The sequence below is a fragment of the Puma concolor genome, chromosome E1 (genome assembly GCF_028749965.1).
Source record: "Puma concolor isolate L17-30 chromosome E1, mPumCon1.1.hap2, whole genome shotgun sequence".
Taxonomy (NCBI): Eukaryota; Metazoa; Chordata; class Mammalia; order Carnivora; family Felidae; genus Puma; species Puma concolor.
In genome coordinates this window covers 20,194,284-20,220,668 of record NC_141680.1, presented here as the reverse complement: position 1 = coordinate 20,220,668, position 26,385 = coordinate 20,194,284, and the positions used below count along the sequence as shown (strand labels likewise).

Below are 26,385 nucleotides of genomic sequence, written 5' to 3'. Positions count from 1 at the left end.
GCCGTTGCAGGAACCGTGGCCTCCAGGGGGCGTAGGGTTGGTGATGTCTGAAATAGCCAAGCTATTCATCCGGGACAGGTGAGCAGGGAATTTACGTGCGCAGAGGGCACAGCCTGTCCACACAGCAGTGCTGGCTCTCACCTCTCTCCAGAACAGCAAACTGAGTTGAATTGTGTCCCCCTGAAATGTTGAATTCCTAAGCCCTGGTATTTGTGAACTGGGCGTTATTTGGAAATAGGGTGTTTGCAGATATAAGCAAGTTTAAAATGAGGTCATCCTGGGATAGGGTGGGCCCTAATCCAATGTCCGGTGTCCTTCTAACAGTGAAATCTGGACAGAGATACACAGAGGGAAGATGGCTATGTGAAGACAAAGGCACAAGTGGGCTAACAGCTTCTGGAAAGGCCAGCAGTTCCTTCTGGATAACTGGGTAGGAAAGGCAGAACCAGTGTCAAATTTCAGACATGCAATTACTAATTTTTTAAGTATTGCACAGAACATATTTAAACCGAAGGATCGCTGACCTGAAATTCGAATTTAATTGGGCATCCTGTATTTTTATTTGCAGATCTGGCAACTCAAGTAGGGCAGTTTGAAAGAGGCACATTAGGAGGATGAAGGGAACAGAGATCCAGGACAACAGATTCCCAGTGTTGGGAGGGGACTTCCCCCCGCCCCAGCCCAGGAAGCCAGGTAAATCTACTGAGTGGGGGGCCACCTACAGGCAGACCCCCCCACAAGGGCCTGTGGGGGGAGGTGGAGGGACCTGGTCCTGCCTGTCTTGAGGGTCTGGGCCAACAGGGAGAGCAGCCTCCGCTCCAGGGGCTGGGCCTGGGCAACCTGGGAATCCCTTCGACACCTGGAGTGCCACAGTAAGAGGAAGGGGCAGACCAGGAGAGGGCAGAAATCTGGGGGTCTGGGCCGCTCAACCTGCAGCCACCTTGATGCTTTACAGCTTTGGCAGCACTGGTGCGGGCACGTCAGTCTGAAACGACGCTTGAGGGGAGGACTTGGGCCTGTGACCCAGAGGAATCGCAGCGGTGGACAGGGAGGAAGATGGCCCTGGGGCCCCATTAGAGTGGCCAGAGCAAGCGGAGACCCCTGGGAGGCCCCGGCTGGGAAAGGGAACACGGCTGCAGCAAAGACCAGGTTGTTGAGCATCACAGCCCCGTGGCTGGAACGGTGGTGTTCCAGGGGCTTCTGGGAGCCACACCTCTCGGGGGGACAGCAGGCCAAAACGAGGGTCTCTGCCCTGCCCCTGGAGGACGGCGCCAGCCCCCCTGTATGCAGGGTGGGGCCTGCTCTTCCTAAAGGACACTGTCTGTCCCCTGGAGCCCCAGAACCAGACCTCCCGTCTTCCACCCTCCCTCCCCCAACCACAGAAACTCACCGTCAAGTCAGGCAAGAAAAGCAAACTGTTTATTTACACCTTGGTCTGTACATTAGAGTTCCTGAAGGAGCCTGCCTCTGACAGCCTGCTCCTTTTTGGCTAGAAGCAGGTAGGACGCGGAGAGCTTGGGGCCCTGGGACACAGCCTTGGGCCTCACCCCTCTCCCCACCTTGGGGCCTGGAAGTGGTCTCACCCCAGCTCCGGAGATAAGCCTGCTTCCAGAGGGAGGCTCCTGGGGCGAGACCCAAGGGGAATCCCAGAGTCAAAGCCGTCTAACAAACCCCTGGGCACGAGGCCATACATGTAGCTTCTTCCATCTGGGCCCCCTGAGGCCCAGCCAAGAAAGCAGGAAGGGCCAGGACGGAGGCAGCCAGCAGGCTGTGGGCGAGTGAGTCCGGTCAGCAGTCGGGGAATTAATGGCACTCGGGTCTGAGCACCTCGGGCAGAGGAGGAAGAGCTCGGCAGTTAATAGCAGGCCGGGGCAGCAGCGAGGAGCCTCTTCTGCCCACTTGGGAGTTCCAAAGCTGTTCGAGACACCAGATGGTGGTGGTCTTGAACCCAGCCCAGTGCCAAGCACCGGGAGCCACACACAGCTGGAGCTTCCTCTGGGGGCCAGGGGTGCTGCCGCAGACCCATGACGTCCCTGCGGGGGCCCTGGGCCGAACCCCACAGTTAGAAAGGTGCGCTCTGCTTTCTATAAATACTGACACCAATACGGGAAGACGTTTGTGGGAGAAGGTGCTTTACACAAAGTGATCCTTTTCTGGTGTGCAAGGCTTCTAAACTAGCTGCAGGCTGGACGAGGGACTGCGAGCCCTCCGAGCTTAAGACCATAATGAAAAGAGTTCTGTACAAAGTTACCAAATCTGCACGGCTGAGCGAGCAACCTGGAGGCGCGTGTGGAAGAACGTGCTGGGAGGCCTGGCCTGGGAGCAGACCCCGTGGACGCCAAGTGGGACGCTATGTACACATTTACAGGGCTCGGGAAGGACCAGGGTAAACACGAGGATGTAGAAAAGGGGCAGTGAGGACATGGCAAATCCTGTACAGTGGACAGGGAAGAAAAAAGGCACAAGGACAGCGACCCCAAACCATGCAGACAAAACACAGCCTGTGCGGCACAGCAAAGCAGAGGGTCCCGGTAGGAGGTGCGGTCCCCTCGGGGCAACAGCACTTAACTCCCGCCATTCTCAGCCACCCTCCTGCGGTGGCTGCGGGGGCAGATGGCGGGTTACAGTCACAAGGAAGGAGGAGGAGCCTACAAGGTCGGAGCACCAAAGTCGGACCGCTTCGCCAGGGTCAATGCTTTCAGAAACCAACCTTTCCAGAAAGCAGCCTATGTTCTCAGGTGGGCGGCACAAGGGCCTTAGAGCTGTGCTGCCACGCAGCTCGGGCTGGCCCGTGGTGCCAGCCTCTCCTGCTCCCTGACCTTTTGCGCACAGATTCAGAGCAGGACGGAGGACCTGAAGGTCCCTAAGGTCAACAGAAGGAACTTGCCTGAAGTCACCAGGGGGTACTAGGCCCTTCTGGCCTGAGGCCCCTCAGCAGATGGGCCTTGGTCTCCACCAGCCTGAAGCATCGCCCTACAGGGACTGACCTCCGTCCCCAAGGCGGACCAGCCAGGGAGGATGCCAGCACTGAAGCCCTCAGCCCCAAACCCTCCTCAGCCCTTTCAAAGAGTCGCTGTGGTCGTGCCAGGCAAACAGTCATTTTCTTGGCGTGGCGACCGTTCCCAAACTTCCCCTGCTAAATTTGCTAATGCATTAAACACACGTGCCCACAGCACAAAAAGCGGCCTTAGTTTCGCCCTGAGCCACCAGTCCCCACTGGCCGCTGCAGTTTCTGCCGGCCATTAAGTCCCTCGGTGGAACAAAAGCGCCCGCACTGTGCCCTCCTGACCACCGGGACCTGGCTGGGTCAGGAATCAGATGATCCAGCAGACCAGCGCCTGGAGCCTCCTGGACGTGGGCCGGGACGTGCTGGTTTGGGTGCTGAAAGTGGAGACGCTGGGGTGACCCTCATCCACCCAGCCTGAAAACAGGTCAGAGGCAAAACCCACAAAGCCAGTGTCCCCTCCTGCTCAGCTGTGCAAGTAGGAGGCTGCCTTCCGGGGGACAGCCCCTCCCCGACCCTTGACTCTGTTCTACCCCAACTCCAGAATGGGCCCGCGCCTGACCCCATGGGCACCTGACAGAGACTTGCCCACTCAGGTGTGCTAACCCCCAGGGTGACGAGAACAGCTGGGCACACCGGTTCCTGAAGGCACCTGGCCTCCCATCCTGGGGCGAGGGATCTCCTGGCTTCTCACCATCCATCAAAGCCACTGACACCCTAATGTTAACGCAGCACCTGGATTAACAAACCTGACGACCAACTCTACCCGTTTCCTCTACCCTTGGCTAGCAACCCTCTAGGGCAGGGGTCTCAACCTGGGGCTACCCATCGGTGTCACCTGGGGAGCTCTTTCAACATTTGAGTGCCCGGGCCACACCTATACCAATTACACTGGAATCTGGGGGCAGAGATGGGAGGAGGGGCAGGGTTCAGCTCAGGCGGAAGTTTTTATATCTCCCTAGGTGATTTCAATGCACAACCCAAGTTGAAAACCAGTTTCAGGTCCAAGTGCTTTCGGAGATTCTTGAGCTCTGTGTTTGTAACAGGTCAGAAACAAAGTCAAGGTAAAGGAATTTCCCTCTGGCCATTCTTAGAGAATCTACAAATTAAAAAGTGTGTGTGTGTGTGTGTGTGTGTGTGTCTGTCTGTCTGTCTGTCTACAGGTGCCTGGGTGGCTCAGTCGGTTGAAGGTCAGACTCTTGATTTCAGCTCAGGTCACGAGCCATGCGATCGAGCCCCGAGTCGGGCTGTATGCTGAGTGTAGAGCCTGCTTAAGATTCTCTCGTTCTCTCCCTCTGCCCCTCTCCTCTGCTCTAATAAAAAACATAATAATTTGTGTAACTTGGCCAATTCAAAGTTAAAAAATTTTTTTTTCTACTGGAACTTTATTTCTTATACTTCCCCACAGAATAAGGCCTAGCTAAGACACAGAGTACCTCCTTTTCTATTAGATACTGTATATAACCCTCACTTGCTGATTCGGCAAATTTTGTCTGGTTTCCAACTGAATGTAAGGATAGCCAACTGCCGAGTAAAATGCGAATCTGTTGCAGAAACCCCTCTCCATGCCCCCGCAACACCTCTAAACTTTGGACAAGTTACTACTAATCCTTACTTGGTAAGGTGGCCAGGTTCAGCGAAAACAAAAAACAAAACCCACATAGGGGCACCCAGTTAAATTACAATCAGCTGGGGAGTTGTTCAAACATTCCGATGCCTCGGCGGCCACGCTCCACACCAACGAAGTCAGAACCTCTGTGGATTCCACCCAGTTATCAGAATTTTAAAACTCTCTCCATTTTAAGTATGTTCCAGGCATTGCAGGGAACATACTTCTCCTACGAGTTCTGTTTTGTTTGCCTGAAATGCACACTGGGCTGGGCACCGTGCATGCTACCTAGCAGCCCCCCGTACGGAGAGAGAGAAGAGTGTAACGCTCTACCAGACTACACACAACGTAGGGGGAAACACTGGAAGGGGGCAGGGTCTGCCCCGCCGGTGCCTCGCAGGGCCCATGGGGCTGGGACCCTTGGGACATGTGCCCCCCTCAGGCGAGCTTTCAAGCAGGGAAGAGCAGTTAAAGACGCTACATGATCGTTGAGAGCCAATTAGACGGTCTGGGTTTTATGAGACGTACTCCGGCTGAAGATGGTTGGATTTAACTCGAGACCTGGGTTACGTGGAGTTTAGTCTCATTTTAAAGTCCGCCCTTTTTCCAGAGACCCCAGGCACAGCACCAGGTCCCTTGGGGCCTTTCAGATGCGGCGTCCTCAGGGAGGCCGCTCCCATGGCGCCCCCTTCAGGGAGGAGGTGGCAGAATGTTGCTGGCAGACGGCTTTTTCCGCCCCTTTACACCAAGGCAGAAATTCCTTCCCGCCTAGTGACCGTGTGACTGTGTAACCCAGGCCTCTGGGCCCTTCTTTGGAATTCCAGATCAAAGCAGCTAAAGAGCATATAAAGTTTTACATATAAAATGCTCATCCCTGGGGCGAGTCTCCCACAGCCCAGGACCTTGGTCTGGCTGGCCTCTGTAGGACTCCTCCTGGTGTCAAATCCAGACCAAAGCCAAGTCCTCATACGTCTTCTTTTCTTTCCTTTAATTAGGGGCCATTAGCAAATTCTCAAGAGACTCACTCCTCATGCCTTCTTTCCACTGCTGCTGCTTCTCAGACCCCTGGAGGAGCCCAAGGAGACCAGCACCCTCGCGGGTCGAGAGACTCCCTGCCCTAGTCTTCCTGCGGTGGGTGACCCCCAAAGGCCTGGATCAGACCAACGCAGCCCCGTTATCTGCAGCATGAAACAAACCCCACACGTATGCTTCAAAAGAAATCACAAAAATCCAACAGAAGCAAAAGTTGACTGGAATGGAATGAAGATGGGTGGTGGCCACAGCCCTGCCTTCGTGAACAGGGAACATACATACCCAAGTCCCCGATCCCCTCTTCACCCTCTCCTGCCCCCGCTTCTCTGCATACACCCCTTCTTGCCCCTCCCCAACATGCCTGAACTTTCCTTCTTACACTAGAATTGCTGAAGAAAACAAACTGCAGGGGAAAAAAAACCAAGAGCATACATGTTTATATATGTGTGGATTAATGAAACGAATCACAAGCCATATAAAACTGAGACAAACTGGAAAACTCAAAGTACCAGCTGCCTACAACCAAAGATCACGTTAAAAATCCAGAGAGAGAGAGAAAAAAAAAATCCAGAGAGAGAATTTCCACCATGTGTCACAAGGACGGAGGCCGAAGGTTTCCCTGCGATCTCCCCACCCGTGTCTCTCACCAGCACACCTCTCCTGGCTGAGAACTGAATAGGAGAGTTTCCAAAAGGCGGGATGCGGGGGCCTCGCTACCCAGCTGAGTTAAGCCCAGAGCTCAGAATCCCAAACTCCAAACCTGAGGCCTGCCATCACCGGGTTGTGTGGAGAACAGAAGCAGGTAAGCAAGGCCCACTCCCCGCCTGCGGACCGTCCATCCATGCTTCTCGTGAAATGCAGCCCACGGGGAGGGAACAGACTGGAATGGGACCACGCTCCTCCCTGGAACTAAGGTCTTTGTCACCCAATGCCAACACGTGCCTTAGACACCCCTGGCCCCCACTCCCCACCCCCTTTTATTCCCTTCATTTTACACTCAAGTTAAATACTGCTCATTTTTCATGGCCTTAACAATAAAACAGAAAGAGGGGCGCCTGGGTGGCTCAGTCAGTTGAGCGTCCAACTCTTGATTTCAGCTCAGGTCATGATCCCTGGGTTGTGGGATTGAGCCTGGCGTCGGGCTCCATGCTGAGTGTGGAGCCTGCTTAAGATTCATTCTCTCTCTCTCTCCGCCCCCACCCCACCCTCGACCCCGCGCCTCTCCCCGACTCGCACTCTCTCTCTAAAATAAAAACCCAAAACAACCAAGCCAGAAAGGAAGAGGCAGGCAGGCAGGCAGGGATGGGGAAGTGTACAGGAAACCCCCCAAATACCAAGAACTTCTCAAACGAAGGCTGCCCCATGCCAGCTCTCCTGCAAGCCTGAGTCCTCGGGACACCCCATGCACAGGCATCACAGGGGCTGCTGGCCAGGGAGGGGCTCTGGGAGGGCCCCTTCCTCCTCTCTGAGCCTGAGCACCTAGGCTTGAAAGCTGGCCAAAGAGGCTGGGGAGGATGTGGCCGTTAGGCATTCGAACCCCTGGGAAAGACCATAATTTTGCTCCCACTCCCAGAGGGAACAGAGGTGGGGTGAAAAGAGCCTGTCTCACTAAGCATCTTTAAATCCTTATCCCCAGAGGTAGAATCATTTTCATCCAGTACCTGAAACACAGTCTTCCAGTTCTTGTTATTACAGTAACTCCTGATAGCAGACCTTGCCCCTCCCACCCTCCAGGACCATCCGCTCTTGCAAGGGGACTGCAAAGTGCACGGGCAGTAACTGTGCAGATGACACTCACAGCCCCATGCTCACCCCTTGCTGTGTGAGCGGCTTCCCCACATACGCATCAGTACACAGGACAGGGTGGCCAGAGATGTTTACAGTGTGTGTGTGTGTGTGTGTGTGTGTGTGTGTCTGTGTGTGTGTGGCCTGGCTTGGGCCGCGTCCTCAAGTGGGGTCTGCGCCTTGGTCCCAGGGTCCAGGGCTGGGAGGGTCCCGAGGCCGCTCTGCAGCCAGCCCTCGTCTCAGTGTTTGATCTCAAGGATGGAGGGGTTGTGGTCCAGGATGGCAAGGATAATCTTGTCCATGTACTGCCTCAGCCGGAAGTTGATCTCCTCCTGCTCCTTCAGGGCTTCCATGAGCTGGGGGGAACGGGAGAGGCAGGTCAGAGGCCGGGCCCGGGCTGGAGTGCAGGTGGAACCCGGATCCCCAGCTTGTGGTGAGCCAGGGCCCGGCACAGAGGGGCTCGGGACACCTGGGCAAGGCAGGCCCCCAGACCAACCTCAGCACTTGGGTGCCAGAAACCAGCGAGAGCAGTGACAGCTCACAGTAAGGTGTGTGAGATATGCTGATGCCCAGGCCCCTCCCCCAGGGATTCTGATCCAACTGGTCTGTGGAGGGACCCAAGTATGAGCAACAGCTCGGTACAGGCTGAAAACACTGGCTAAAGGCATTTGCAATCAAGAATGACATCCGGAGTCCCAGGGCCCTAAGACTTGTAAGGCTTCTAGCTGTTTCCTCTACCTGAAACGGTCCCCTCATCACCCCGACGCTGCCATTGCCCCTGTGCAGGTCCATTCCCGATGTGTCCTTTAGGTCACTGAAATGCCACCTCTGCCCCCAGACTGGAGGCTGGTAACCAGCTCACCTGGGAGTCCCCCGAGGCTAGGGGTCAGCACTTAGCTCTGTGTCCTAAGCACAGGATAAAGGGTTCAGTGACTGTCTTATGATTCATGTTCAAATGTAACCAGGGTATTTTGGAGGCCTGATCTTTTAGAAGCACACCCTGGTGTGGGGTGGTGGGGCAGAACGGACTTTGGTTCTGGAGACCTGGGTCCTTCTCCCTCCACAAGTTGGGTGATCTTGTGTCCTAGCCTCCCAATCTGTAACATGGAAATGTCCAGGAAGCCTTTGAGTTGTCAGAAGATGAAGACACACTACAATCAGGTGCTCAAGAAACGCTACTGTCTTTCCCCTCTTGGCTTGAGGCAGAGGGGTTCTAGCTTCTCCTGCACTACGGGCTGACAGAGACATGTTGATCAGCCGGCCATTTTGGCATGTTTCTGGTAGAGCAAAGACTCAAACTCCACTCTGTTCCCAGAGCTTCCTCCCCAGCACACGCAGGAAGTCAGAACTGCTCTAACTCCCTCACTGCTCTGCACGGTCACTCAGGTGGCTGCAGACGGGGACCCTCACGGGCCCTGGTCTGCTTCCCCTGCTCGGGGTAGCCTGGGACTTCTCATCACAGCACACGGGTGCGGGACAGGACTTGCAGAGGAGCGGCCGAGGCTCCCAAGCAAGAATGAGAGGGCACATTACCTCATCGCGAGAGGCCGTGTCTATTTCTGCGGCCAGAGACTGGGCTTTGGTCTGGGTGGCAAAGAGGTTCTTTGCTTCATAGAGGCTGAGGCTCAAGATCTGTCCATTCAAGTCGTCATTCTGGTCCCGCAGCTTATGATTCTCCTGTGGAGTGGGACAAAGGCAACGTCAGCTGCCAGAAGCATCCAGAACCCAGCAGAAACCATTTCTTTGCATTCACGGTCTCCTGACTGCCACCGGGACCCTCCTCTCAGGTGTGTGTCAGGCCAGCTCAAAGACACCCATAGGTGATGTGGCCTCTGCCAGGCTTCGGGGGAAGGGCTGGGTCCTGGGAGGTCACGGGGTCCTGAGGAAGAGTTATGGGCCCACTCAGGGGAACGAAGTTTCCAGATAAGGGCAGGGCTCCTGGCCACGCTTTCCTCCCTGCGGTGAGTGAGCCAGAAGAGGAGCTCCTGATACTTTGGGGTCTCCGGGCTGCAAGGCTGGATCCAGTCTCCTCCTGTAGCGAGGTTCAGGAATCCTGCTCTGTGGGAACTCTTCCTGAGTACAGGTGGCCTCACAGGGCCCTGCCCAGACCCCACGTGCCAGTACCACGTGCTAGCTTTTGCCTAAAGTCTCCTAACTAACCGCACACCTGGGACTTGGTGCCCTCAAGCATGAGAAAGGGCTGGGGTTTTCGGATCGCTGTGGGATGCTGGTGAAGCCAGCAGGAGTAGACTTTCTAGAGCAGTTTCCCACCCCCGAATGTCGGGCTGGGCTGAACAGGGGGCTTCACTCACCATCACACCCTCCCTTGGTCCCTGCCCCTCCTGATCCCACTTCCCCCAACTCCCCCATCATGGGAGTGCTCCCGGGAACCATTTGAAATGGAACCTTGGGATCCGGGTCTGCTTCTGGGAGGACCCAACACAGCAGACCCTCATCCATGGCTGGATAGTCTCCTCCTCCACTCCATCGGCAAGGACAGCAGAGTGGGGTCTGCTTCTTTGTGTGGACTCCAAGGAGAGACCCCGGGATCCGCATCAAGTGTGGCCTAGAGGTGAGCTGCCTTGCCTGAGCTGTGGGGTGGGGACGGGCAGCCCCACCGGGCAGGGACGTTGAGAGAAGCAGACAGGAAGGGGTGTGGGAAGGTGCCGCTGCAGCTTGGGGCCCCATGTGGGAGACCCGTCCGGCGGGGCCCACCTGCTTGAGCCGCTTGACCTCATGCTCCAGCTCCACCTCGCGGGCCCTGGCGTTGAACTCGCCCAGGCCAGAGGACGAGCTGCGTCCCCGGCCTGGCCGCTCGCAGTCCAGCTTGTACATCTGCAGGTGCTCTAGCTCCTTCCGCAAGTCCTCGATGAGCTGCGTGGGGGAGGGGCTGGTTGGCGGGAGCGCGGCCACGGGAGGGAGCCCCGGTGCCCGGTGCCCTCCGGCCTGGGACCCACCTCCTGCGTCGCCTCCCGTTCCTTTTGGAACTCAAGGCGGTTCTGCCGCAGCTTGTCCGTCACGCGCTTGTACAGGTCCGTCTCATCTTTGAGCCGCAGGCTGGTGTCCTCCAGCCGGTCACACATGCGCTGCCGCTCCTGGATCGGGGGACTGGGTCAGGGAGGACGGTGCCCAGAGAGGCTCACTACACCCCAGGGACGTCGGGGGGCTCTGGGTCAGCCACCTGGACAGGCGGGCAGTCCGACCAGCCCCCCTGAACACAACCCTCGAGTCACGGCTTAAAGAAACAGCCGGGTCCCTTAGGATTCTAGAAACACAGGCCTCTGAAGCCCTTCGATGGTGCCAGATGAAACCTGAATCAAAGGTGCGGCCAAACACAAGCTAACCTCCTTCTCTCTTTTTTATTATTACTTCCCCCCATTATATAAAAAATTATATTCGCTGTAAAAAAAGTTTGGAAAATCAGAAACATAGGAAGACAAATTACTATTCATATTTTATTTTGTTGTTGTTGTTGTTAGGGCAAACTAGCAACTAGAGGCCTTTGTGGCCAACACCGCCTCTGTGGCTTCAGCTCAAGATCGGAATCTGAGGGACACTCCTAGGCCTGCTGCTCACCTCATCCAGCTTCTCTGTTTGTGACTTGAGCCGGGTCACTGTTGTTCTGAGCTCGGTGTTTTCCTCCTCTAACTGCTGCACCCTGGGAAAAGGAGAAAGACAAACATGTCAGAAACGGAGGTTATCTTACAACGGATGGACAGTCTACAGCGATTCTCTGCTTCCTGGAAGAGGGAAGATACCAGAAAGCAAGAGAGAGAGAGAGAGAGAATATGACTAGTTGTTCCAGATGGGTAATACAGCTTCGAGCTTCCTGTCATCCAAGGCAAACTGGGAAGGACACCGAATTACCATCCTTCTGTTTGTGATAAAAGGAAACATTCATTTGTGAATAAGAACATAGGATTCTTTTTCACATGCGTCCTTACAGCCTGAAACAACACGGAGGACGTTTTTCTGCTAAACAAAGAGAAGGTCCTCCTGTGGCTGGTGGTGGCAGGTCCCTCCCGCTTGGAAAGCAATGACAGCGTTTGCTTTTCTTTCTCCCCCCAGCGTCTCTCCCAGGCTCTTCGCTCGGCCCTCCCCGCAGCTGCCTGTGACATCCACAGGTCATTGTCCTCTGTGTTAGTGTCCAGAGGGGGCTGTCCTAACAGGATCCCATGAGGAGACACAGCCCAGGTACCCAGGTCGTTTTAAATGACCTGAGAAGAGGGCAGGTGAGTTGGGCTGTCAGTGGCACCGGAACAGCACAGGGTCATTTCTGCCACCGATTCCTGCCGAACATTCCCTCTCCTTCACACTTGTTACTTCCTTCCTAGAGTGATGGCTCCATTGCTCTCTCTGCCAGGGGCCTAGGTAGCTTCCCAGTGGCCTCCCTGGCCTGGGCCATTAGGGAGGGCAGCCCTGGGACACCACAGTCTTCACCTGTGTGTACTGTTCTGATGTGCAGCAACCCACCTGCCTTCACGGTCATTCTGTGGGGCTGGGAGGGAGGACTGACAGATGGGGAAACTGAGGCCCAGAAAATGACACAGGATGTCCAAAGTCCTGGAGCTAAAGGGTAAGCAACCCAGATTCCCAGGTCAATACTCCTCTCCCTACCGGCCTCAGGTTCCAGCAGCTATACCTGCGGCCCAGAAGCCCAAAAGAAACCGGGCCCTGCTTTTCCATTTACGTTGGCCCCAGGGGCCCAGGGTCAGTGCACCCAGGTGTTCAAGGTCAAGGAGACTCTGACAGCAGGGGGAGCTCCGAGCCCGGACATTATACCCAACCCAGGAATAGGGGCAAGACCACAGTTTTTTAACCTATCCTCTTGTTGACAGACTTGTGAGCTGTCTCCAGTTGTACCTAGTAGAAATAATGCTACCAGAAGGTTCTTTTATATACTTCCCAGCAAGCATGTCCAGGTGTTCAGGTATCAAGAGGAGAACTGTTACAACAGGGGGCTTTTCTTCAGGCTGTTTTCCGATCCATACCACGGGGACGGTGCCTGTCCCACGGGCCTGGACCAGGAGTGGATGGCGACTCCGAGGCGGCCCCGTCCCCAGCAGGCGCCCACCTGGTGTTGAGCAGCTCGATCTCCGTGCTCTTCTCTCTCTCCAGCTTGCCGTAGGCCTCGCGGTGCCGCCGCGCCTCCTCCTCCAGGGCCTGCTCGGCCATGGTCTCCTGATCTTTCACCATCTCCTCCAGCTCGTGCACCCTGAGGAGACAGAGGGGCGCGCGCCCCAGTCCAGGGCCAGCTCTCTTGGTGTCTTCCCACCCCGCCCCCGCCCCTGGCTACGGGAGGCCCCGAGACCCTGGCTCCGTCGTAGCCCTGCTGCGGGAAGTGGCGATGTGTTTGCCAGACCTGTGGGTCAGCAGCTTCCCTGACAGATGAATGCGGATGCCACAGCACGTAAGGAGACGCACGCCACGGGGCGAGGGTGGGGAGGGGGGCGCCTGGCGGTCGGCCCAGAGGGGAGCGAGGCTGCACAGAGAAGGTGGCATTCCCAGCCAGGCGCGGGGAGGGACGGCAGGCCTCGGCACGGCTGCGTGAAGCAGCCCTCGGGCCTTGGCTTCTCTTCCCGCTCTCCTCCTCCCTGGTCCCTATCCCTCTGACCAGGAATTCAGCTACTGGGCACCTTGACTCCAAAACCACGCATGTCCTTGGATAGGGGCCCCGAACATTCAAGACCCAGGAAGGGGCCAGGTCCCACCGGGCACGCTCTAACCCCACCACTGGCAGCCTAGCTGGCCTAACAGTCTGGGCACGTTTCACTGGGAACAGTCCCTCCAGGGGGCTACCCTTCTGGGGTGTTCCAGAACCCATCTTTGGGCCCTACAAGGTTGAGGGCCAGACCCTGGGCGGGGATCAGTTTGCCAAATCTCATGCCACCCCGTGAGGACAACTACATGCTACATGCACTACCTCACTGCAGTCAGGGTCAGCGGGCCCCCATCGGGAGGAGGGGCAGTGATGCCCGGACCCTTCCGCTAGCAGCACGTGCGAGCCCGACTCGACACCAGTGTCTCTCTCTGCGGAGCTTGTCCCCAGAAACGGGGTGGGGGGCGGGGGGGTGTCAGACTCTCATCAGTGTAGGACAGAGAAATACGGGAGTGGATCCCAACTCCTGCCTTACACCCACCCTGGGGCTGCAGACATGGGGGTCAAGGTCAAGCTCCAACCTGTTTCTGAGTCCCCAGAGACCAGTCCTCCTGTGCGTCCTGCATGGGCACAGCCATGTAGCAAGGGGCTGACACATCACAGCCTCTTGGAGAGGAAGGACAAGATGTGCAGTTCACCTCCCCCAGCTTTTCTCAGGGCCCTCCCCAAGCCCGTTCCCGAGTCACGGCCGGGGCCCCAGCCCCCCAGCCCCCGACCTGTGCACGAGCTGTGTGTTCTCCTGCTTCAGCTTGCTCTTCAGGTCCCCATTGGTCAGGCTGTCATTCTCCAGTTCTGTCACTTTTTTTTCCAGGAAGCTCACCTGCAAGAGGGAGGCAGAGGTGGGGGTGGAGGAAACCTCGGAGTCCACAGGACCGAGAAGCTAGAGACCGTGGGACAGAAGCCATGTTTAGGGAGCGTGAGGGTCCCCAAGCGTATGTGTCCGCATTATCGGGGCAACCTACCCCCAACTCCTGGGCAAGGACAGGGTCTCTGTCTCCCGAGTCCCCAGATAGCTGCTGGGGGGCTCCCCACGACCCCCGGGGAGCACGCACACATTAAGCCTGTCCTCCACCCACTCAGGACCCACCTTCTCCGTGATGTCGTTGTCACAGGAGTCAATGCTGTCTCGGAACAGGTCCTCAGTGCTACCATCACTGCTACTGAAGTTGCTGCTGTGCATGAGCTGCCTGCGGGGGAGGGGGGAGGGAGGAGGGGGGAGGTAGCTGCAGAGACCAGCCCTCCAGGGCCTGGGGTCCACACTGGGCTGTGGGCTGAGAGCACCCAGTATCTTGGGGAGAAGGCCAGGGACCCCTCCAAGGAGGCTGTCCTCACCCAGTCAGGGGAGAAGAGTTGCCTGACCTCTGAACTCAAGAGGTCACACAGCTCAGAGGCCAGCGGAGGGGCCGCTACACCCCTCCAGAGTCCCTGGCAATCCATCACGGCTCCGGCCTGCTGCCTCAGCACCCTTTTCGTGCCGGTGTTCGAGCCAGTAACTACCCAGTGACCAGAGTGGGCACATGAGCCCCCGACCACCTCCCTCCAGCTGCAAAACCAGCCACTGCAGGTAGACTGGCTCCACGGTCCTGGCAGAGGGTCCTGGCCTCCTGAGGCCACCCAGCAAGACTCAATTCCTCCACCAAACCGGCTCCCGATGCATCTCTGGGACCCTGGGAACGGGAAGGAGACCCACCCAGACTGTGCAGGGCAGGGGGTTGGGTGGGTCTGCACATGGGTAAAGACTTGCCGGAGGCAAACCCAGCTACCACGGTGAGGCTCCCCCTTCCCGCTCCCTGCCGGGCAGCAGCCAGGTCTCTACCCAGGGCCTGTCCCGTCCCACTCCTGCTCTCGAGCCAGAGTCTGGGCGCTTGCTGGCAGCTCCCAGGGCCCTGGGAGTGGACCCGGGCCAGCGTGCACGAGAACCCGGATCCCGAGATCCAGAGCGGGAGCTTGGAAGTCCCAGGAAGTTAGCTGGGAGGATTTAACCGGGAGCAAAGTGACCAGCTCCAACGGGGCACACTCGTGCCCAGTCTCGGTCAGCGGGATCCCCAGGATCTGCTGGCACAGCTGCCGGCTCCAGGGTGTGGGGCAGGGCACCAACAGCCGTGAGACACGCCGGGTCTCTCGGGGCCTCCCTGGTGCACCTGCCTGGAGCGGAAACAGCTAAGGGTTTGGAGAGGCCGACTGCTCCACTGCCACAAGGGGCAAGGGCGGCCCCTCCCTGTCAGTAGAGGTCTGGTTGCTCTGCCTGCACTCCTGGGGGTCTCTGTTTCCCTCTGTGCATTGGGCACGCACAGGGCACTGGGCACTGGCTGGGTCTGGGCTGCCCGAATGGAAAGGGAGACAGTATTCCACCCCTCCTCCCCAGGTGGGGGGTCTTACCGTCCAAAGGCCGTGCTAGAGATCTTCCGGTTAGGGCTGCAGGGGTGGGGGTGCAGGAGGGAGAGAGAGAGAGAGAAAACAGTCATTGAACAGAGGGGACTCTAGTCCACTCCTTACTCTGCCTTGGCTGCAAGATACCAGTAGGTGCACTACAGGGCTTTGTCCCGCCCGCTGCAGGGAATTCACTAATCAGCTCGGTCCTCAGCAGAAGCACCCTGAGTTTCCTCTTGCAGAAAAATGCAAGCCCCCTAAGATCAATCCCACCCTGACAGGGCCCTCACTTGTCAAGACAGAGCGGGGCCGCCTTGCCTGCCGCTTCCCCCTCTGGACCCACCCCCCACCCCCAGCCCTGGCCTCCCATCCCTCTGCTGGGTCCCGGGGGCCTCACCTGTTGGCCTTCAGGTTTTTCAGTCGGGCTTCCAGGTCATTCAGCAGGTTGATCTTCTTACAGCACTGAGAGCAGTAAACATCCAGCAATTCGCTGTTGTAGGCGTGCCGCATTTTCCTGGGTGTCTGCCCCGCACTGATTCGGGAGACAGAAATCAACCCCTGCTGTCCAATCTGGTGCCCTACCCCATCCTTACTTGACTGGGTTCCCCAATGCCGGGGAACCTTCTGTGTGTGCGCTTAGGGGCAGAGGGAGTGGAAATACAGCAACAGATCCTCCCTCCCTCGATACTCTCAGAGGAAAGGCCAACGAACAGTACCCATTTCACAGACAAGGCGATGGAGAGCTAACATCAGAGTGAGTAATGACTAGGTGTGGGGGAAGGTATCACAGTAGGTCACCTAGAAGGACCCTTGGACACCGAGGTTCTAGGAAGCAAGACAGCACACACCCCTGAGTCTGCAGCCTCCCAGGTGGGCTAATTCTGTTTCTTCCCCAAGCCAGAAGGAGGCGAGAGGAATTCTAGAATCTCCAATCAGGGTGCAAAGGCAGCACCCCCAAGCTCCAGGAGCTGACCCCAGGGAGCTTAGGACTCTGCCCTCTGACCCGCCCTGGGATGAGGTTTGGTTGGTCCGGCCGCTTTTCCCGGGCCCCAAATTGCCATTCCAGACCACAGGGCCACCTGGAAGACACTGAAGATCCCAGGTCCGAGTAAACGTTGGTCCTGGTCTCGTCATCGGGGCAGGGGCTGCTGGGGGCACAGTCCACGTCGTCCCCCTCTCCATAGTCTTCAAACTGCTCCTCATTGCTGATAAGCGAGGTGGTGGAGTGTGTGGAGAGGTCCGATGTGGTCATGGATGGGGCATGGCCCAGGGACCTGGGTGTTACAGAAGGGCTGTCTGTTAACACAGCCCCATCCACAGCCTGTGCCGGGGAAACCAACCAGCCTTCCTGGAGGTCAACTGGTGCCACAGAGATCAGAAGCCCGAGTGTGTGCTTTCTGACCTGGCAAGTGCACTTTGGGGACCTCATCCTAAGGGAAGTGTCTCACCACAGAAACAGTTTCTGCACAAGAGATGCGCAAACCGATGCTTCTCTACAGCGACAAAACATTGCTTACAACTGAATGGTTTCCCTACATCAAATTAGAATAAGTTATAGTAAGTCATAGTATATGGGGCCTCCTGGGTGGCTTAGTCGGTTAAGCGTCCCACGTTGGCTAGGGTCACGATCTCACAGTTTGGGAATTTGAGCCCTGCGAGCCTGCTTCAGATTCTGTGTCTCCCTCTCTCTCTGCTCCTTCCCCGTTCATGCTCTGTCTCTGTCTCTCAAAAAATAAACAAGTGTTAAAAAAAATTTTTTTTAAGTTATAGTACTAGTATAATATAAAATTATATATTCTATATTGCTAATATTAGCTAATTAAATGATTAAGTTACAGTTGTAAAATTATAATATATATTAGTAAATATCAAATTATGGGTTATCTAATTGTTGAAAGGTCTGCAAAAAATACTAGCAATAATATGGGAAAAACTAATATAAAGTTGGATATAAAATTTAAATACAGAAAGGAAAGGTTGATACAAAATAAGGAAAACTAGGACATAAAAGTATTTACATGGTAACAGAGCTTGGGTTTGGGTGGTGGGACTGTAAGTGAGTTACTCCCCCCACCCCCCGCCATTCTTCCTTTCCTACCTTTTCCAAGCTCTGTTTAATTGGCTTGCATTCTAGTAAGAAATGGAAGTTTTAAAATAAGTTAACAACGAGCTACTAGATGAGGCGCTTCTCCCAGTTTATAGAAGGGACTCACTGCAGAGAACATGGGTCGGAGACCCTAGGCCTCTCATGGGTGACCCACGGTGTGGCCTGTGACAGTGTCCAGGGCTGGCTGAGCCCTGTCCACAACCTGAGAACCGAGCACTGCTTGTCACCTGCCGAAACAGGTCTTCCCGTCAGTGGTTGTGAGGTCAGGTCTACGTATCGCTACTCAGAAATGAGGGTTTCTCTGACGTACTGAGCCTCTGAGCTCAAAACTGGGCAACTTGAACTGGGGACAAGAAGCAGGGAAGTGGGTAAGGCTGTAATTCTCCCACCGTGCCCTTGAGCAGTCCTGGTCTCTGAGAATCACAGTGTTGATGACAGGGCACTAACGAGCAAGTCTGCTGGTACCGCCACCCTGTTGTTGTTGAACTCATTCATCTGCCCTCAGGCTCCTCAGCACCTTGGGATGGATTCATCACATTCCAGCTCTTTCTCCTATACATTTTATTAAAACCCTCAGCGTCCCCTGCCGGCCACCTCCTGGCGACTGGTCCCAAAGAACAATGTGTACGATCAAGTGGCAAATGGTCAGCCAAAAGGACAATGGGTCTGTGGTCCCTGACCAACTGTCCTTGGTGGCTGGTCACAGTACGGCTGTCACACTGCTCCCAGGAAGCAAAATGGATGAACTACTCCAAAGACCCCACCGAGAACAGCCTGACTCCCAGAGCCACTGGAGCCTGAGAAGCTCTGCCCTGCGAAAATGTATAGGAAATTGCTTTTTTTTTTTTTTTTGAAGGTCAAAAATGATTAAGAATTGACAATTTCATATGGTTCACCTGATACTAGAACCCCTCTCCTCCCTCTCCAAATCTCTGGGTTGGCCATGACCACCACCTTCCTGTATGTGGCGCTCCAGACAGTTTTAACTCACTTGTCCTCCGGCAGGAACAGGCCCCCGAGCCCTCCGTCCTTCTCCTCGGCAGGACTCCCAACCGACCCCTCCAGGCTCTGCATGCTCTCCATGGGGCTGTCCATGTCTGACTCCGGGGGGCCCTCGGGTGGGGCCAGCGTCATAGCCTCCTCCTCGTCCTCGGGAAAGAAGCTGGGGTCCCTGGGGAGGAGCTCGCCATCAGCAAAGGTAGGGCCTGGCACCTCGCTGCCCTGGGAAAGACAGAGGACAAAGTGAGGGAGGCTGGCTCCCCGGGGCTCAGTGTGCCTCATCAGACCGCGAGGATGTCGGCAGGGCCAGGGATGGCAGGGACTGGGACACAGGCAGGTCCAGACCTCAGGACCTTGAGAGTAAGAATACCCGGCAGGTGATTCATCTTGGGCCTCTCACAGCAGCTGCCTCATGAGAGCCCAGTGAGGAGCCAGCACCACCGGGGACAGCCATCCGTGGAGAAGAGCCACAGCTGGGCTGGCTACGTTGCTCAGGACACCTGGACAGCTTGCTCGTCGGGGTCCCCATCACAGCCTGCACAAGGAGCCAGATGGCTTCGTGACTGAGTTAAGGGCACAGCCACAATGAACGGCTACCAAGAACGACGACCCCGACCTAGTGGAGTTTGATGCAGCGGGGTAGAGGGATATCCACGCACCACGGAACCTGCCCTCCGGGACTCTGGGCACGTCAGATCACCTCCGTGAACCTCGCTTCTCTCGGTAAACTGAGAATGACCGTGGAATCCTACAGGATCACTGTGTCACGGGGTAGGACCTCAACGTGGCACCAGCCGGGGAAGGACAGCGTGCCTTGGCCCTGCCGCGGCCGTGCTGAGGAGCAAGGACACAGAGCCCTTCAGTTCCGAGCAGGGGTGGGTCCCCGGTGCCTAGCACACCGCCCAGCACCACGCCAGCACGAGATAAAGACCCGCCTGAACTTTTGCCAAAATCACCTTCTAGGTTATGAGCTCTGGCTCTGTTCTGAGAGGCAGCGCTCCGCAAACCACCCTCGGGGCTGCCGCCTCTGAGGGGGCACTGCTTCCACCTGCTCCTGTCCGAGAGGTCAAACTGCTCCCAAGGATCTTCCGCGTGGCCCGCGTTGAAGGTGCTCCCTGCGGCCCCGGGACTGCAGCCAGGGGAACAGTAACAGAGGCTGTGAAAAGCCCCCAGGCACCCCAGACAAGAACAGGATTGGGGACATCCAAGGAAGGTGGTCAGCGGCAGGCTTGGCTGTGCCCACTGAGAAGTGTGCCGTCACCTGCTGCTGTAGACACCCTGGCCCAAGAATAGATGGCAGTTAATGAGCCTGGCTCCCGCCTGTCCCAGGACTCGGGCGGAGCACCGGCTGCACTAATAAAGCCGGCACCAGGCAGGGAGGCCCCCCTGGCTGTGGAGGCCGAGGGGCTGCGTCATTAAAACTACCCTCGTGTTCACACGGCCCTTTCCACCTGAATGTCACCAACCCAATCCCACAGGGCTCCCGACCGCGTCGGATCCTGCACCCGAAGCAAGCTCTCCGTCCGCAAGCCCGAGGCTGCATCCCAGCAGAAACAAAGGGAAGCCAACGTTTCCCGAGCAGCCACCAAGTTCCGGAGGCAGAGCGGACAGTGAATACGTAATCTTATCTGGGCTTAGGACAGCTCTTCAGAATAGCGATTCTTAGCCCCACTTTACCAACGACGACATGGAGGCTCAGAGAGTCACCTGCCAGGAGTCTTCTAGGCCAGGAGGCGGAGGTCGCCCCACCTACCTCTGACCACCACACGCTCGGTTCCATCTATCGGTCATGCAACCCACGCTCCTAGAGCTTCAGTCTCACGTAGGGACAGATCAGTAATTATGAAGCCCAGGCATTCCACCTGCTGCAGCCCCCACGTGCTGCCCACTTCCGACCCACAGCAGGAGACTCCTCGGCTCAGCGCGGGGAAACTGGGAGAGACGCCAGGCAGGAGGGAGACGGCTCACCGAGGAGGGCCGTGCTCTGTTCCCTCACCTGCGAGCTTTCTGCCTTCCCAGCCATAAGGGCAGGGGAGGGTTGGCACTCGCTGGGAACGCCTGCCTTGTGGCTTACAGGAGTCCTCGGCCACTTCTGGTCCTCACAGCCCTAGGAGTTGGGTCTCCTTTCCCCTCTCATACGTGAGGTGACTTACCCGGGGCCCCGCCGGAGAGAGGGGCAGGGCAGGACTGGACCGGGAGCCGCCAGTGCCCATGCTGTCCTCATAGCCCCGTCAGCAGGGGTCCTGAGGAGGCTGCTGCCCACCGAGCAGAGGCTTGAGGCAGGCAGGGCACCTAGTAGAGACCGGGAGCCATGCTCCTCAGGCATCCGGCTTGGCCTCTGGCTAACTCATGTTTGTCCCCTTGGACACGGAGATACGGAGGCCCAGTTTCTGCCAGGCACTCTGCCCAGAGGCACCCAACTCACCACACGGAAGTGCGGACCACGGCCTCCTCCCACCTGATGTCCCAGAGCAACATCCCCCTCCTGACAGCTGGGCCAAGAGAAAAGAGGGGCCTGTCTCAGCCACAGGTGGGGCAGGAGGCGGCTTTGAGGCCCCCACAGAGGTCACTCCCTCCCAATAAGGCCACCACTTCCTCAGGCATAGTTTTACCCTCTGATCGAGCAGAGTCCACATCTGTCTGGCCTTTTGCACTTGTCAAAGGATCTGGTCTGTCTCCCACACATACCCCCGTCCGGCTCGGACGACAGCCCCGGGAGAGCTCCAGGAGGTGCAGAGGGCAGGGATCGAGGATTTACAGGCTTAGCCTGACGCATGGGGAAGGTGAGGCTCAGCGAGCGAGGGGGGCTGCCGTGGAGCTTCCCCGCTGCAGGAGGCCCTGCTGTGACCCGAAGCCAGGCTCCTGACATGCCACGTCAGGGCCCTCAGCCACCCCTCGCTACATGCGCTCTCTCAACATGCCAGCCTTGTAAAATCAGCTGCCTCCCCACGCTGTCACCTTTTCACTGTTTGCCCAAGGCAAGTTACGATTTCTAGAACCTCAAAACCATTTCTAGTAGCTTTCTTCTAAATTCAAGTAACATAAAGACAAGCTCTCAGAAAAGCTATACCCTGGTTGGTCTGGGACAGTACTGGTTTGGCATCTGTCCCGGACAAAAGGGGCCGTGTCACCCCTGCTACTCCCCTGGGAACATCCTGACCCTGCTCCCCTTCCTCTGGGCCCTCTGGGGAAGGGCTAGGTATAGCACCGGGCCTGGGAGGGGTGCCCCTGGAAGTGGGGACAGCCTGCTCTGATCCCGAACACCTCAGGAAGAGAGGCAAAGCGGGAGCAGGTGCTAGAAGGTGTAACCCCTCACTGGCTTGGAGACTAGGCAGTATGCCCTCCTCAAGAAGCTGGGTCTGGGGATTTACCCAAAACCAGGGGTTTCTGGAGAGATCGGAGAGGCCGGAGGCTGGGAAAACACGCCCTAGGCAGCTGCTTTGGCAGGGCAGGTCGGTATCACCAGTGTCCCCCTCGGCGTCCCCACCCCGTCTCTAGCTGGGACTGGATGCAGCTGGCCCCTGGCTGGAAGTGGGAGCCGGGAGGCACCCAGCCTGCCTGTGGGGCCCCTCTCCAGTGGCAGCAGCAGGCCCTGAAGTCACCCCTTCCTCTGTAGGAAGTCGGCCCAGGCCGAATTCAACAGCTGGTGAAAAGGACTGACGGCGGGAGAGGGCATCCCCGCCTCAGAGGGGCCTCCGGTGCCCACCGTCCACACTTCCAGAACGCGGCGCGGCAGGGCCTGGACACGATGACGTCGTTTGGTCCTGCCCGTCACCCACCCGGCCCTCAGGGGATGCTCCCTCCAAGCCACACACATCACTACTCCATTCTCCTGGCGGCTAGTGCACGGAGGGCACGGGCCCGAGAGGCCCCACTCCACACTCCCTGTAAGAAGGGACCCTATGGTAGTAACCGTGGGGATGAGAGCACCTGAACCCCCAACAGGCAGCACCGCAGCGAGCACATGGCAGGCAATTAGCAAGTATTTGGGGAAACGAACTGCCCTGCAGAACAGTGAGCTGGGGAGAGCCCACCCACGGCGACCTCGAGGCGTGGGTGCCCATCCGATTGGCCACTGGCCGGCCGTGTGACCCTGGAGAAGTTGTTCGACTTCTGAGCCTCATCTACAGACGGGTAGAAATGCCTGCCCGGCAGGATCGCCATAGAGAACGCAAAACGATGCCTCGTGCCTCACGGGTGCCGGGATCGTGGCAAAGAAGAGAGCGGGCAGAGTGGCGCTGGGAACGAGCTCTGGAGGTGGACCGACTGGGTTCAAACCTCGGCTCCACCACTAAGTTCTGCAACCTTAGGTTTACTTCTCGGTGCCTCAGTTTCCTCGTCTACTGACGGAGTTCACGATGATCAGGAAATGAGTTAGGACGTGTGCTCGGCACACACGGAAGACGATCAACAAATCTGAGCTATTCTGGTTGAGAGGAGACAAGCAGGGGTGCCCCTGTTGGCCCGTGCAGCCCCAGGAGCCTATCGCTTTGACCCCCAGGGGCACACTGAGTGGAGGCAGGCTGGGTTCGGCTTCTGGAAGCCTGAGCTGCAGGTGCCTCTTTCTTTCTGCGCCCTCCCTCCCACCCCCAGGGCCATCTTCTGTGTATGCTCTTGGAAGGTCTCTCTGCACATTAATTACATGCTTTAACACGCGTTAGGATGAGACACTGCGCAGGCGAGGGAGTCCAGGAGGCTGGGGCACATCCACCCCCAGCCCCGGCAGGGGCTCTGCTCGCCAGGCAGTAACTTAGAGCCAAAGAACAGCTCCGTGGGGACAGGGCTGGGTAAAAATAGCTTGAGCGGGCACCTCCCAGCTTCCCTCGCAGCCAGGCACCAGCGGGCACACGTGGAACCCCACTGCAGGAAGGCACTGGGCGGGGGGTGGACACAAACCAAGCCTCGTGCAGTGGGGCTGGGCCGGGGATGAAATCCCTCCTCATAATCCCAGCCAGCCCACGGCCCGGGGAAGTGACAGGCCTGCTCGAGCTCTCGCTGGGCCCCACAGGCAAAAGATTAAGAAGCCAACTTGTAGATGCCGATGCCCCCAGCTCCAGAGGGAAGGGGTGGGCTTACCTGGACTGGGATCCCCTACCCCCCACTGCGGCTCAGCCACCCATCAGGCATGGCAGCAGCAGAGATTAGTAAGCAATCCAGGCTGTGCCCACCTCCTGCCTGTGGCTGCCAACGCCCGCACTGAAGCCAGGCCTGGCTCTGCCGGAGGGAGGCCGGTGCTCATCAGCGGCTGATAAGATTCTGGCTCAACAAAGGGTTACTCAGATGCCAGTCAAGGGGCAAGGGTGGGAATAAAGGGGGAGGGGAGTATCCACACAGCAAGGCTGGTGCCTAAGCCTCAACTTCTGAACAGAAATAACGGCTCAGATACGAGGCCCCAGCTCATCCCCAGCAAGGTCAAGGGCAGGCATGGGGGCACCAGGCCACCAAGTTATTAGAGTTCATTTATCGCCCTTCTTGGCCAGCCCTGGGGACTGACTGCATACTGTCAGATAAAAGCTCTGTAGCCCAAGCTGCCCACACAGGTGGGGGAGGCCAAAGCCAAGAAGACAGGACAGACCGCCATGTCCCCATTCCCAGGGGCCAGATCAGAGAGTGGCCAGGAACCATCCCTCTGTAGTGGTGGCAGCCAAGGCAGCTTTCAGGCTCTCTCCTCCCGGCCAGGGGCCCCTGGATCCACCTCCAGAACCCTCCTACCACCAGCAGCTCCAGACCAGCTCTCAACTGGGCTGGCCACTCCTGGCACAGGAGCCTTCAGGGGCAGATCTCAGCGTAGACCTTCCAAAAACTACTTTAACCTAACACGGACCTGCAGATCCAAGAAGGGGACAAGAGTGACAACTGGGGCTTCCCACTTGTCTCAAGTGGGAAATGCTAAGAGGGTCTGATTCTCACATCAGCCCCTCGAGGGAGGGTCTAAGTCACCCAGCTTTACGGATAGAGAGACTGGGGCTCTCAGGCAGACTTGGTTCAGTCCCGGATCTGACCCCCCACTGGCTGTGGAACCTCAGGCTGGTACTGAGAAGAGAAAGAGAAAGTCATGCCCATGTTTCTCAAGAACTCACATGCCATTTGCATGAAGCAAAGGCAGTCAGATAGGGAGTTCTCTACTGCACACGCCAAAACAGCGGAAGGGGCATGGAAGCCCATGTGGCCCTCTTTTCCATTTTTTAAAAAAATGTTTTACTTATTTTTGAGAGAGAGAGAGAGCGAGCGCGTGCACACACGAGTGGGGAGGGGCAGAGAGAGAGAGAGGGAGACACAGAATCGGAAGCAGGCTCCAGACCCTGAGCTGTCAGCACAGAGCCCGAAGCAGGGCTCGAACTCACAGATCGTGAGATCGTGACCTGAGCCGAAGTCGGACGCTTAACCGACTGAGCCACCCAGGCGCCCCTCTTTTTGATGTTTTTAATTGTAACCCTTGAGCTGTCTCTCTTCCCAATCTCACACCTTCTCCCCACAACCAACGCTACTGCTAAGGTAGTGTCACAGGAGTGCAAGAGAAATAGAGGGCATGAGGTAGCTCCCAGAAAAATTCAGAAGCAAGGAGGTCGGATAGCCCCCCAGCAGCTAGAATAAGACGAGGGGTAAGCAAATTTCCTGCAGGGTGGCCAAGCAGAGGGACTGAGCATTAAGGGATCTGGTGTTGCCCCAGGAAGGGGCCAGGAAGGAGGGTCTAAAGCAGACCCTGGCAGCATCCATCCAGGCACCGGCCAGGGTGTTTGGTCTCCTGGCCTGCATGTCCAGCCTGTCCCAAGGGCGGTGGGGTCCAACTTAGCTGGCACCAGAGCTTGAGATCATTCAACGTCCATTCAGACCTTCTAACCAGCTACCCGTGTCCAAGCTCACCCACCACCCTTCTGATCATAGCAAACATCCAGGAGCCTGCCGAGCACGGGGAGAGAAGGACTGCCCAAGTTCACTGCCAGAGCACACTTCTCACTATAAATGAAGCTGCTGGCGTTCTGGCTCTGCGTGTCCACCTAGGGACAATCTGTGGGCATGGGTGGCACTTGAGTCCCAGCGGTGAGGGAAGGGCCAACGAGATCTGGTTTTCAGGCCTGTTTAGGCTTTGGGCCAGACTGTGGACCCTGCTGGAAAGGCTCCTCACAGTGAGGTGATGCACTCCACCAGAGACACTCCAAGCCCTCTTTCCCCACCCTGCCACTTCCAACCCAATAACATGTTGGAGCACGTCAAATGTTAGCGGTTAAAGAATAAAAACGTATTACTACAAAATCTAATGGAGAAAAAAATGTTATAAAAAAAATGCTGGGGGCATCTGGGTGGCTCAGTCAACTGAGCATCCGACTTCGGCTCAGGTCATGATCTCACGGGGGTTCACGAGCTCAAGCCCCACTTCGGGCTCTCTGCTGTCAGCGTGCAGCCTGCTTTGGATCCTCTGTCTCCCTCTCTCTCTCTCTGTCCCTCCCACACTTGCCCTCTGTCTGTCTCTCAAAAATAAACATACCAAAAAAAAAAAAAAAAAAAAAAAAAGAAAGCTTAAGTCATCTGAAAGGAAGGAAAAAAAGGAGGAAAAGAAAGACCAAAGCTGTTAACCATAGTGATGCATTAAATGAAAATGGGATAAAGCATACTATTAAAAGACAAATACTGTCAGACTCGATAAAAACAACAGCCATGTGCCATTTACAAGACACAAACTTAAACATCAGAACGCAGGCCAAAAGTAAAAGAAGGAAGGGGCGTCTGGGTGGTTCCGTCCCTGGAGCGTGCGACTCCTGATCTCGGGGTCGTGAGTTCCAGCCCCACGGTGGGTGTAGAGCTTACTTTTAAATAAATAA

General features: G+C 56.9%; 1 protein-coding gene across 3 annotated transcripts in view; it reads right to left on the bottom strand.

The window, feature by feature from the left end:
- Nucleotides 1-1,397: 1,397 nt before the first annotated feature.
- RAB11FIP4 (RAB11 family interacting protein 4) overlaps nucleotides 1,398-26,385 on the bottom strand; it is a 126,094-nt gene continuing 101,106 nt past the window's right edge. For all 3 annotated transcript variants that reach the window (XM_025916956.2, XM_086686561.1, XM_086686562.1), the window contains 12 exons: nucleotides 18,558-18,787; nucleotides 16,539-16,733; nucleotides 15,857-15,991; nucleotides 15,469-15,504; nucleotides 14,177-14,276; nucleotides 13,806-13,909; nucleotides 12,505-12,645; nucleotides 11,007-11,088; nucleotides 10,388-10,525; nucleotides 10,146-10,304; nucleotides 8,964-9,107; nucleotides 1,398-7,786 (listed from right to left, as the gene is read on the bottom strand). In XM_025916956.2, coding sequence (XP_025772741.2) covers nucleotides 7,670-7,786; nucleotides 8,964-9,107; nucleotides 10,146-10,304; nucleotides 10,388-10,525; nucleotides 11,007-11,088; nucleotides 12,505-12,645; nucleotides 13,806-13,909; nucleotides 14,177-14,276; nucleotides 15,469-15,504; nucleotides 15,857-15,991; nucleotides 16,539-16,733; nucleotides 18,558-18,787 — 1,581 coding nt within the window. In that variant the 3' untranslated portion in view covers nucleotides 1,398-7,669. The remainder of the gene's footprint in view (nucleotides 7,787-8,963; nucleotides 9,108-10,145; nucleotides 10,305-10,387; nucleotides 10,526-11,006; nucleotides 11,089-12,504; nucleotides 12,646-13,805; nucleotides 13,910-14,176; nucleotides 14,277-15,468; nucleotides 15,505-15,856; nucleotides 15,992-16,538; nucleotides 16,734-18,557; nucleotides 18,788-26,385) is intronic.